Source organism: Pseudopipra pipra, chromosome 15 (assembly GCF_036250125.1).
Source record: "Pseudopipra pipra isolate bDixPip1 chromosome 15, bDixPip1.hap1, whole genome shotgun sequence".
In the NCBI taxonomy this organism is placed as follows: Eukaryota; Metazoa; Chordata; class Aves; order Passeriformes; family Pipridae; genus Pseudopipra; species Pseudopipra pipra.
This window is the reverse complement of record NC_087563.1, coordinates 16,859,737-16,872,164: the sequence shown is the minus strand read 5'-3', so window position 1 is coordinate 16,872,164 and position 12,428 is coordinate 16,859,737. Positions and strand designations below refer to the sequence as shown.

The 12,428-nt window shown below is 50.7% G+C and overlaps 1 protein-coding gene across 2 annotated transcripts in view; it reads left to right on the top strand.

Annotated features, from left to right (window-relative positions):
* Positions 1 to 12,428, top strand: part of JADE2 (jade family PHD finger 2) — a 72,845-nt gene that overhangs the window by 39,586 nt on the left and 20,831 nt on the right. For both annotated transcript variants that reach the window (XM_064672219.1, XM_064672217.1), the window contains 2 exons: positions 7,941 to 8,152; positions 11,776 to 11,943. In XM_064672219.1, the coding sequence (XP_064528289.1) occupies positions 7,941 to 8,152; positions 11,776 to 11,943 (380 nt within the window). The remainder of the gene's footprint in view (positions 1 to 7,940; positions 8,153 to 11,775; positions 11,944 to 12,428) is intronic.

Here is a 12,428-nt window from a genome sequence, read left to right as displayed (position 1 = left end):
CAAAACTTCTACATGAAGAGCAAAACTTTCAAACATAAAAGAGCTTTAAATAGTTTTAAACCCCCCAGTAAGATGCCTCAGGAGCTATTGCTGTACTTGGTGGAAATGTGCTGTTTAAAGAACCTCTGTGTGCTAGAGATGAAGTCAGTATTTAGGCATGCCTAAGTGTTTTATTTGTTGCTGCTGCAATATGAGATTGTAAAAAAAGTGGGTCTGAAGAGGGCTGAATGAAACCCTGAGCCAGATTTATGTCCATGCCACTGCAGGCAGCACAGGCCTTTCCTTTTAGATGGGAACCGTGCCGTAAGTTTTTGGTTTTATATTAACATTTTATGCTGTATTTTGTGATCTCCACTAAATCCAAAGCCATTGTAAGAGCAGGGCTAGAGAGACTTCAAAGAGCAAGGCTGAAAGATCCCTTTGCAGAGATCGGCACTTCATAAACACATGGAAAATCCTGAAGAAATTGCTAAAATTGTTGTCGGAATCAATTTTGCTGAAGGCAGAGTTGAAGTTTCTAAGTATTCCCTTGACTTAATCCATATGGTGTATTCTGCTCACATATGCCCACCACAGCTTCTATCTTGGGAGCTTGGAGGTGTTCCTGGTATTTTATGGCAGGAACATGCAAAGGTCACATGGATTGCTTTTGAAGCTCTGGGGGGAATTCATCGCTGCATACTTGAGATATGTCTGTGTACTAATGAGATGATACCTCCCTTGGCAGAGGTGAGATTGGTCAAGTAGATGTGAAATAAGCTGCAGTCAGTGGAGGACCCCTGGGGAAGATGTGCTCTCTGGAGCAGAGGCTGCAGTTAGTCGTACTCCCGCAGACTGACGCTGCCTCCCTGGCAGTGCTGCATGTCCCAGGCTGAGGCTGCTCCCATCCCACTGCATGCTTTTGGGATTCTAGGAGCTCCTTTTCCACCCTGAGGCAGCAAGTTGGCGTTCCCCAAGCAGAGCCTGTCTCCAGGCAGCTGCTGCCCACCCACGGGTGTCCCTCCCCATGTCCGGGCTGTGCAGAGCCACCCCAAGGTAGGATCCTAGAATGGTTTGGGTTGGGAGGGACCCTAAAGATCATGCAGTTCTGACACCCTCCACTCTCCCAGGTTGCTCCAAGCCCTGTCCAATCTGACCTTGGACACTTCCAGGGACAGGGCAGCCACAGCTTCTCTGGGCAACCTGTTCCAGGGCCTCACCAGCCACACAGGGAAAAATTTCTTCCTAGCAGCCAATCTAACCCTGCCCTGTGTCACTGGGAAGCCATTGCCCCTTGTCCTCTCTCCATGCCCTTGTCAGAAGTCTGTCAGCTCTCCCATTATTTTATCAGCTTGAGGAGCAATGCCCCACTGTGCCGTGGCTGCAGCATCCACTGGTGCACCCAGCTGCAGGGGATCCAGGGCTGCTGTCCCACCACGGGGTGCTCCCCGGGCCAGGCTGGCAGGAGGAGGGGCAGAGGTCTGTCACACAGCCATAGGGTTTCCTTTAACAGCCATAGGGGACCACTCCCAGCAATGGCCCTGCACCCCTTCCCTGCCGTGGCCCCACACCCAGGCTCACCCTGCTTTGCCACTCAGAGCTTGGGAAAGCCCATTAATAACTCAGGGTCTCTTTGTTTGGATATTGTTATTGTTGTTGTTTTGAAGAAATCCTGCCAGTTTGGATCTGTTTTATAATGTGTCTGTGCTGCAGCCCACAACAAATATCCGTGTGTAGCCTGGAATCCTGGAATCTTTGTTCTCCCCCGGGTTGGTAAGCTCATGGCACAGGTACCATTTCAGCAGCAGGAGGGTGGGCTGTGTGGACAGAGGAACCAGCAAACCCTCCACTACCTGGTGGTGTTGTACAAGCAGGAAATATTTGACAGAGGTACTGATGTACAGTGTAGAAGTGTTTTGGGAACAGATTTAGGGCTGGAAGCTGCTCTCAATGTCACTGTGTTGGTCTGGATTAATGCTGTTGCTGTCAAAGGGAGGAGGACTCACCTGAGCTGCCCAGAGGCAGGTGCCACTCTCACACTTTGCTGTTGGGTTGTTGCTCTTAGTGTAGGACTCCATCCCCCAATTTAAGTCAAGAGCAGAACTCGCCTTGTAAGCAGGAGAGTTGGTGGGCTCAGGGGGTGAAGGGGCACAGGACTGATGGCAGTCAGGAATGATGAAGATGAGAGCACACTGTGGCAGGTCCATGGAGAGCTGCTGAAAGTATGGTGGGGGTCTTGGAAAGCCAAAGGTGGGTGTGTAGGGCTTCTGCCTCTGCTGTGAACAGCATCACTCCCACGAACGCCTCCATCACTGACCAGGGGTGCTCCCAAAACAATGGGAGCCACTGTACCCAGGTGAGAACAGGTGAGATGGGACCATTTGCTGGGCTGCTGCAGCATGGGGTGGCTGAAGGGAAGGGAGGAAAAAAGAGGAACCCAAGCACAAATAATCCATGTGTGAAAATAGCCTTGGCCTTTAAGCTTATCTTTAAGCAAGGAAATTCAGGAAAATTTTCAGGTGGCAGTTTCTTAAGTTCTTGGCAGAGATGAAAACTGCAAGCCTCTGGAACGGGGAACTGGGCTTATTTAGCTCCTTAGAGAAACAGATAATCTATACCATGTGTAGGTTAATGTATTAATTGTATGCATATGATGTATTGATGTACAGAATAGCAGGGTTGGAGATCAGTGGGAGACCCTTCAGACGTTTTGCCTCCACATTTTCCAGCACAATCAGTTTTCACGTCAGGCTGTTGTTTTGCTGTTTCCATAAATTCCTGGCAGTAATTGCAGTAGTTTCCAGGTTTTGCTGCTGGGTAGAGCGAGGAGGCTTTCAGCAGGAGTGCTCTAGGACAGCTCTGTCAGAGCCGAGCATCGCCGCAGAGAGGCAGCGCCTTGTAAAGTGGCTCCTGAAACATTTTGTCATCATCTTAAATTTGAGCAATAATTGATGTCGGTGGGTGGCAGAAAGGGTGATAATTGGTTCCTGTAAATCTTTTAAGTGCATTAGCAGGCTGTGTTTGTAACAAAATGTCTGGAAGTTTTACTGTGGATGCTCAGCTCACTGTTTTGTGCGTTGGCCACACTTTACGTGCAGGGTCTGTTTATAAATAACATTGATAAAAGATTAATGTACGATTGCTGCATCTCCCAAGTGCTGTGGGCCTGCACATGGGAGAGTGGAGGTGACTGGGGGAGTCCCAGTGTGGTGTTCAGGTGGTTGGCTGTCAGTCCCTGACGTCCCTGAAGGAATCTTGGGACAGGATGTGGAATGCCCTGGGGATCACCCAGCCTGGGGCAGGGTGGTTGGTGTCCCCTCAGGTGCCAAAGCAGGCAGGTTTGAAGTGTCTTGCCTGGGGCGAGCTGGAGGGACAGTGAGCTGGAAGGAGATCTCTGGAGTCTGTGATTCCTATGCCATGTGTGAACACCCCGTTCCCATCAGGGACCTGTCATTCTTTCACTCCCAGTTTTTCAAAGAGAGTAAGAGACAAGCCTACATCATCTCACAAATGCTTTCCCTTTTTTTATTGTTATTATGAAGAGGCAGTAATTTTGCTTGTTTATAGATATATTTTTACTGAAAAGTAGACTTCCAGGTTTATAGGCTGTGAATCAGCAAATGGCACAGCCTGCAGTCCTGATAGCTGTTTGTTCATGAGCTGCTTCTATCTCCATGTATTCTCCACAGGGGGAGAGGATTTATTGTTTCAGTAAATTGATATTAGTGGAGCACAGTTCAGTCAGAAATAGGTCTCGGTGTTGTGAAAGGTGGCTCTCCAGCTATTTTTTCCTCCCCTGCACAGTGAATTGGCTCACACCACGACAAGGAGTAGCTGAGAATTCATTTAGCAGAAGAATATTGCTCCTTCATGCCACATAAATTACGATATTACAGACACAATTATAAGGGAGAGCGGCGTTGTGTGAAGGAATGTGCCTGGTGCTTCTCCCAGACGTGGCGCTGTGGCTCCGGTGCCAGCCCAGCCAGCCCAGCCCCTTTGGGATAAAGCATTTAAGTTCTGTGTTTCAGGTGCTGTACAGGCAGCTGGGGGAGCTGAGTTATGTGGGGTTGGGACTGGGCCTCTTGGAAGCCCCCTGGGATAAGTGGAAGGCTGGGTGTCTGTGGAGCTTCAGGGGTCGTGGCAGACCCTGACGCAGAGATACGGTGAAGAGTTCCTTGCTTGGAGCAAAGTTCCTTCATGTTTTCCCTTCCTGAATCAGATCTGGAGACCTCCTGTAGTGCATCATCACCTGCACCTCTTCTCCTCCTTTGTTTCTGAAGCAAAGTCCCCCTTTTTTGATCCTTCCCTTAGCTGGGGATGTGCCAGCCCCCATCAGCCTGCCCCACGCAGAGAGGGGAGGGACATCCTTTGTCCATCTGGGATGCCATGGGAGGCAGCACTCCCTGGATAACAGCCCTTCCCACTGCAGGGTAATGCCAGGGTGTCTCGGGGAGGCTGGGTGGCAACATCAAACCCCATCATCATTAACACACTCAGTGTTAATGAGGAGAGGGTGCAGGCGGCCTCCTGGAAGGGGTGATGGGACATGGAGCCTTTTCCTCCTGTGTCAGTGTTCTGAACGTTGCTCCAAATCGCTGATGATTGTGTTGGCATGAGATGGAAGCCTCACTCCTGCCTGCATTCCTCTGGACAGAAACTCTTGAGAAGTTTGTGGCTACACTGCCCTTCTCTGTGGAGGCTCAGAAAGGCTTCGTTTTCTCCCCCACTTTTCATACAAGACCTTGGCATACCTTAACCAGGTGAAAGTAGTTCTGTTGGTCAGCAGGTAGAGTCCACTGTCCCGGTGATGGTCTCAAAAATGTGGATGTCACTGGATTTATTAATTGTAGCCAATATTAGTATCTGTGTCTTTACTTTTCCTTCCTTGGGGACAGTGATAGTGTCACTTGTGCGTGTGCACAGGGAGTGTTTTGGTGGAGAGGTTTTTTGTGTTTGCCATTTTGGCTGGCCACAGTCAACAAAGAGAGCGTTTTGGCAGCCGAAAAGATGACAGTTTTGTGAATGGAGTTTAACAGCACGAACGTCGTGTGATGCAGGAGGAGATAAATGGAGCACAAATGGAAAAAGCACTTCACCCCCAGGCCCCATTGTTTAGTGTTTCATAAACGATTAATCGCTTCATCCCCATCAAGTGCAATTGTCGATTCAATGAGCTCGGAGGTACTGGGAGTGACGCCTGGCAAACGCATTCCCAGTGTAATTACATCTGAATGGAGTGGGAGAGCGCCTGGACACGCGGGTCTGTATTCCCCCATCTAATGGTGCAACAGCCACGGCTCGTGGGCTGACAAGGAAACCCCGCTGAGGGGCTGGTCTTGCTCTGGTGCAGCAGTTTTGGGATCAACATGAACTTCCTTCCCGGGGTTAAGCAGGTGATGCTGGAAAATGCAGGAGATGGGGATGGGCGCTGGTTCTTTCCACTTGAGGCGAAGCGGAACGGTGACAGTGCCAGCGTGATCCTGACCCTGTGGGCAGGTCAGGGTCATGATTCCTGTGGAAAACACCCTCCCTTTGCTTCCTCGTGCTGCCTGCAGCTGCCAGCTCTCTGCCTGCCCTGTCCTCTGAGCACAGGGCAACTCTGGAAAGCACGTGGGGAAAAAACACTGGGAACACCTTAATGCTTTCCAGAGAAACACAGCCTGAAATGTTGGGAGGAAGGGAATAACTCTGGGCTGACACTCCAGTGCCCAGGCTTGTAGTCACAGACAGGGAGTTGAAACCCTGACCAAGAGGAGGATATTCTTGCTGGACTGGTTTGATGCTCACATAAAGTGTTGAGCAAGTGCACCTTGGGTGGTGTGTTTATGAAGGGACTCCATTAAGGCAAAAATAATGCTCTGACTTTCTCTGTAACATGCATGCAATGATAGGACAGGCAGAAGTGGCTTAAAGTTGAAGGAGGGTCGATTTAGATTAGATATTGGGAAGAAATTCCTCCCTGTGAGGGTGGGGAGCCCCTGGCACAGGTTGCCCAGAGAAGCTGTGGCTGCCCCATCCCTGGAAGTGTCCAGGACCAGGTTGGACAGGGCTTGGAGCAACCTGGGATAGTGGAAGGTGTCCCTGCCTGGGAAAGAGGGTTGGAAAGAGGTACACTTTCAGGTCCCTTCCAACCGAACCCATTCCATGATTTTGTGCTTCCTGACCTGTTGCATCCAACCAGCACTGCGCCAAGAGCAAGACGGTGGCTCTGTCCCAGCTCTGGTGCTCAGAACTCGCTGTTCTAGAGCAGGATGCTTCACATTGCTGAGCTCCAGCAGCCCCAAGCAGGCTGTGCCAGCCTGGGGCTCTGCAGGGATCCCGCGCCCATCGCCGGGGCTGCTCCGGAATCAGACAGGTACCGGCAGGTTCCTTGGCGTGTTGCAGCACAGCAGCTCCAGCTCTTGAAAGGGCTGTGATAGGGAACAGTGTTGTCTGTCTTAGATGGTATCTCAGACTCGACATAGACGTGTAAAATGCCAGGCTGGATGTTTGCAGAGACTTGTCAAGCCAAGGGAAACCGTGCCAATGCGAAACATTGGGGAAGAGCTTAAAAAGGCAGACAATGGTGTGTTTGCTTGCCGAGCTCGCCTACGGGATGCTTTCCCCCTTGACAGAGTTTTTTTAGCAGGTCGGTGGCTGTGGGGGAATGGTGCAGCCTCTGCCAGCCCCATCCAGCCAGAGGTGGTGGGAGCACTCTCTGGGAACCCCTCAACCCCAGCCCTCCCCACCCCTGGGGGCTTATCAGGGCTCCAGAGCTCAGTCCAGGACAGGACATCACACTGTGGCTCGAGAGATACCCAGGAAGTCAGATTTTTCACTGAACATTTAATTAGTAACTGCTCCTTATGAGTGCTTCCTCCAGCCTTTTTTTCTCCCTCTCTGCTCATAAGTGAGGTGTTTTCTCCCATTTCTTTGCAGCAAGGAGGGTGGACAGCAGTGCAGGTCATGCTCCTTCACTGTCTGCCCCGTTCTGGGTGATACACACTAATGAAATGCAACGTTTAATTGTTTTGTATTGCATCCTTCTGATACTTCTATCCTCATCTCTCTGCCACCTTGGGTGACGGGATAGTGCTCATGGGAGGAGACAGGGTGTGGTGAGGGCTTAACTCTGCCTCCAGCCCTTTGCAGAGATCCTCACTCCTGCTGCTGAGGAGATTGTTTTGCTGCTGACCGATCTTTTTCCTTCTTTTTTTCCTTACCTGGAGTGACCTCACAGTGTGTTTATGGCACCAGGATCTTTGTGTGCAGGTGAGAAGCATCACCTTTGGGACCAGCATTCAGTGTGGCACCATTTCAGTGCGGCTGAGCTCCTGGCAGCAGCATCCCCCCTCTAAAGGCAGCTGGGTGTCCCACTGCTGCTCTGAAAAAGCCTCTCCTGGTTATTGACCTTGTATTCCTGGTTGTCTCTGTGGAGAAAGCTCTGGTGAAGCATCTCTTCCACCTCTTGCCATTAAAGATCCTGGTGTGGGGGGAATAAAAGACGCACCCGAGTCCAACCTTCTGATTCTGCTAAACCCAACCAGGAAAAAACCCCCCTCATTTACCATCAATTTCCGCCTTTGTCTTCAGTTTTACAGTTCCATTTAATTGGCTTTAAAAGGGTCAGTTTTCAGTCTTAACAATTAAAGCATTGACTTTGTGTTGCCAGAGCTTGTCTGAGCCCTCGCTGCAGAAAGCATCTTTGCAAAACTTGTCTCCTTGAACATTTAAACTGTCAGCCCCAATTATCCGCAGTGCTTCGGCTGAATGGGTTTCTTTCCTCTCAGCCAGCAGCAATATTTCGTTACTGTCTATGAAATATAAACTGCATCCCGAGTTAGGAGCAGCCGTTTTCCGAATCGTCGCTTTTCCCGTCACCGTGGATTTGCCTCTGGAGTCGCGATCGGAGACGCTCCCTGAAGGCGCCGGAGCTGCATCGGTGGCTTCACCTTCATCCTCTGCCTTCTGCCTTGCAGAAAAGCCCGAGCTGGACGAGATCACCCTGGAGCGAGTGCTGGAGGAGCTGGAGACCATGTGCTACGAGAACATGAACATCGCCATCGAGACCGAGGAGGGCTTGGGCATCGAGTACGACGAGGACGTGGTGTGCGACGTGTGCCGCTCGCCCGAGGGGGAGGACGGCAACGAGATGGTGTTTTGTGACAAGTGCAACGTCTGCGTGCACCAGGTGAGCCCCTCGTGCTCTGGTACCTTCCTCTGGGTTCCTCCCACCCCCACTGTCCCCCTGCCCTGGGCTGCTCTGGACTCCTGTTAAGCTTTCCCGCTGGATTCCCAGGCGGCTGCAGTGGAGCGAGCATAGCAGTGGGGTTTTGGATAGCTGGCAGTCAGCAAACTTGCTTTTCCTACTTTCTTGCCCCCAACCCTTTTGTAGGTGCCCACAGAAATGCACAACCAGAGGCTGAATTTCTCCTTCCTCCTTATTCTCTGGTCTCTGTGATGTTTTATGTCTCCTCATCCATTACTATGCGTATTCTTCTTTCTTTATCCCATTTTTTGAGCTGCAGTGGGACGTTTAGCACCCCAGCACCGTGTACAGGACTGGCTGGTGGCTTGGTGGGATGTAGGTCTGCAGCCCTGCACTCACCAGAGGGGTGGGATTGCACAGACCCCCCAGCCTCCTCCTCCTCCACTTTGTCTGGGGGGTGGTAGGACCTTCCCGCTCCACCAGCTCTGTCTCACATTGCAGGGTTTCTGTCCCAGCTTCCCTGCTGCATGAGCGTGGGATTTCATTTTATTTTGCTGCCTGGAGGAAAATAATTTTATTTTTAGAATTGAATGCTAATGCTTCAAGCCCTTGCTGGGGGGGCCTGTGGGCTCCTGCTTTTGGGGAAACCTTGTCAAGGAGGAGGCAGCCAAGTGAGGGTCTTCTGGGTCCCACGTGGGCCCAGGGAAGTTTTACTGGTCGTGCTTTGAGGGGAAGCAACGTCTGGTGGGGGACAGCAGCTCCTGGGCTTCACCCTCTGTGTGAAGGGTTTTGTTTTTTTTTTTAGTTCTAAAGAGAGCCATTTGCTCATCTTTTGGGCAGGTTTTCCATCAGCTCTTCCTGGAGGTGGGAGAGCACTGGAGATATCTATAGTTGTGGGAGGTGGGTGTTTTGAATGGTTTCCATCAGTGAATCAGATCCCACAAAATACCGGAATGATTCAGGGTTGGGGTTGGGGTACTTTTTTTGTGTTGGGTTCTTTTCTAACCAACCCAAGTGGCAATGTCAGGCTGAGGGCTGGCATGTGCCACAGCAGGGGCTCAGGGGGAGCTGTGGCACCCTGTGGGCTCCACTCTCAGCAGCAGCCCCAGCGCTGCAGAAGGGGCCACAGTGGGGTGGATTTCAAGGCTGTTGAAAGAGGGATTTTCCCTTGTTTTCAGGGAGCAGAGTCCAGCCCTAAGCCCTGTGCTAGCCCATAAGCTGCCCCTGATTTAATCTCTGCCCCAATTTACACCCTAAGCCACTAAGCCAGAGCCACAGTGCAGGGTGTTACATGGCATCGTGGTTCTTACCTAACCTGCCCCACATCCCAAACCTGCTGGGGACCATGCTTCCCTGTGGGCATAGGGGTGCTGGTGCCACAGGCTTTGTCATCCTGCATCCCATCGGGAAGGGGCTCAGGACCACACGGTGGTGGGTTACAGTGCCAGAAGGTATCGATGTAATCATCTCATCTGCATAACAAGCCACGAGGCTTGCTATTAATTAATTCCTATGAAGCGTGGCTTTTAGGAGGCACATGCAGTCGTTCTAAAATTGCCAGTGAGGTGGAATTGTACCCCCTGCTGCTAAATCACAGTTCACTGCTCTCGCAGTGACAGCGTCACACTTCTGTTCAGCATGGGAACGATCCACCTCCAGCTTCCAGCCACCCTGCCATGGTCCTGTCATGGCTGAATTCCCATTCCCTGGTGTGGGCACATGGCTGAGCCCAACCTCTGTTCCGTGGACCACACCAAGCTTGTCTGTGGCTTGGCATCCTCCCTGGTTTTTTGGCACCCCCTTCTCAGTGATGTTGCACCGTGACAGACAGTGATAGCAATAGCTGCTCTGTTCCTGTTCAGCATTCCTCTGGCTCCATGTTCCACCTTTTGCCTGGTGCTGGACTTGGGAAAGTGTGTTTAGCTGGTAATGCACCTCATTTCTAGAGCTGCTCCTTGTCCAGGACAGAGGCCCTGTAGTATTTGCTCCTAAGGAGCAGAATTGCACCTTCAGACACTCTAAAACCACTAGAAATAAATAACCAGGAGCCAAGAATCTGCTAGAGATGGACACCTGATCATAATTCCTGCTTTCCCCTGGATTTTGAGATCAGTCTGCCAGTTTACTCTCCTGGTAGTACATATCAGGCTGAATCTTGTCTGGTACTAAATCATGTGCTTTATAAAACTCTGTTCCAGAGATGATTTATCTACCAGATTTGGAGGTGCTGTGAAACACACAGTTAAGTCTCTCTGAACTGTGTAGACTCACAGCAATAATATTACCTCCCCTAATTCCTTGTTATCCCAATAATCTGTTCATAAAGTGGCTTTTTCCCCTTGGAAATCAATATCAGAGTCAACTTATGATTTGGGGCAACCTAAAGTCACGTTCTAAAGTCTGTTCTTGGCCAGTAAAGACCGAAGATGTGTTTTTCTCACGCTCACACATCTCCGTGTGCCCCCTCTGTCCCCATCCCCTTTTGCAGCACTGTCACTCACGGTGACAATGCCCTGCAGCAGCAGGATGAAAAGCTGTTCTTTTTGGGGGTAAACTTGTAGAAGTGGAGCTGACAAATGCCTGGGCTCAACATGAAGCCACCAGCGCTGGGGATCCTTGTCAGCCCTGCCCGCTTGCCTTCTGCAGGGATGTCAGAGCAGACAGATCTAGAATTAATTACGTCTCCTCACTTTAGATAGAGACACAGCCCTGTGCTAGTGCCCAAGGCAGTGTGTGTTGCCCTCTGAAAACCCTTTAAGTGCGAGTTATCAGGACCTGCTGGTTAAAAACTGTCTAGTTTTAGTAGTAGCTGTTTAATATAATCATGAATTATGGTCAAAGTGGAAAGTAGTTTATCATTATGTGATACAGCTTAGCTTATCATTTGGCTCTTCCCCAAGTACAGAAGAGAAATGTTTATGAAACACTTTGGCTTCTCTGCCTCCGGCATTACCACAGCAGGTCAGGGAGCTCTGTGGGCAACCCAAGTCCTTCAGTTCTCACTCTCTTGGCTGTAGATTTGTCCATTTGTAGATTTGCCTCCTTTGGATGTGTCATCCTTAAGATTTATCACCCTTTTTGGTTCCTCTCATCTAATTTACATTCATGACTATTGGTTTCCCCTTTTTACCTTTCCATAGTTATTTTTGCTTCCTCTTTGGGCTGCTCTGGGTCTGTAACCAGTGTGACCAACTTTCTCAATCATGGGCTTGTGGCTTTTCAGCCCTCAGTGACCTCAGAGGATTTCTCTGCACAGCATTTCTTACTTCCCTGAGTTGTCATGGGTCAGGAACAGGCAGGAGATGAGTGGGCAGATGTCCAAACCGCAGAGCTGCCGGTGGTGGGTGCTCTGATTGAGCAGCCTGGTTGCCCACTCCCAGCCTGGAATTTTTAATTAAAGCCCAGGACATATTGGTCTGCCACGAGTATCCATGTGAAAACAGGGAAGGTAGTAAGGAAGGAAGAGCTTAACCTCACTGTCTGTGGCTTTGTCTGCTGTTTATTGGGAGGCAGCGGCGGTAAGAAAGGTGGGAATGATGGAGGAGGTCTGGGAGGATGCTCATCCTGGCTGCTGGGACTAACCCTCCTCCCTCCTGTCTGCCCAGGCGTGCTATGGCATCCTGAAGGTCCCCATCGGGAGCTGGCTGTGCCGGACCTGTGCCCTGGGAGTTCAGCCCAAGTGTCTGCTGTGCCCCAAGAGAGGGGGAGCGCTGAAGCCCACGCGGAGCGGGACGAAATGGGTCCACGTTAGCTGTGCCTTATGGATTCCTGAAGTAAGATGTTCTGCAGCCTCCTCGTGGCACGTGGCTGGGCACAGACCTGGTTTCAGGTCTCGGCCCAGGCCATTCATTAATGGTCTAAATTGCAAACCCAGTTTGGCTTGTCAAGCTATGCCAGAGCGATGCGGGGCAGTCATCAGACTGTGTGTTTAATTAGCAGCCAAGGGGCACCCTGTGGAGGGAGGGCACAGAGCTGGGGTGCAAGGGCACAGAGCTGGGGGACATAGCTCTGTGTAGTGGAGTAAAGCTAATTTCATGTGCCCATTTGAGATACGCAGCAACATCCACGGGAGGAATTAATTCAGAGGAAACACCAACATACATTTTTCCTTCTGTTTCATCCAGATGTGGGTTTGGGTTTGGTTTTCTTTCCAAAATTGCAACTGACCCCAAAAATTAATAAATGTAATCCATCCCTCATTCAGACCGCCACAGACACCCCCTTGTAGGAGATGTGGGATGGTAGCCAGTATTTACAA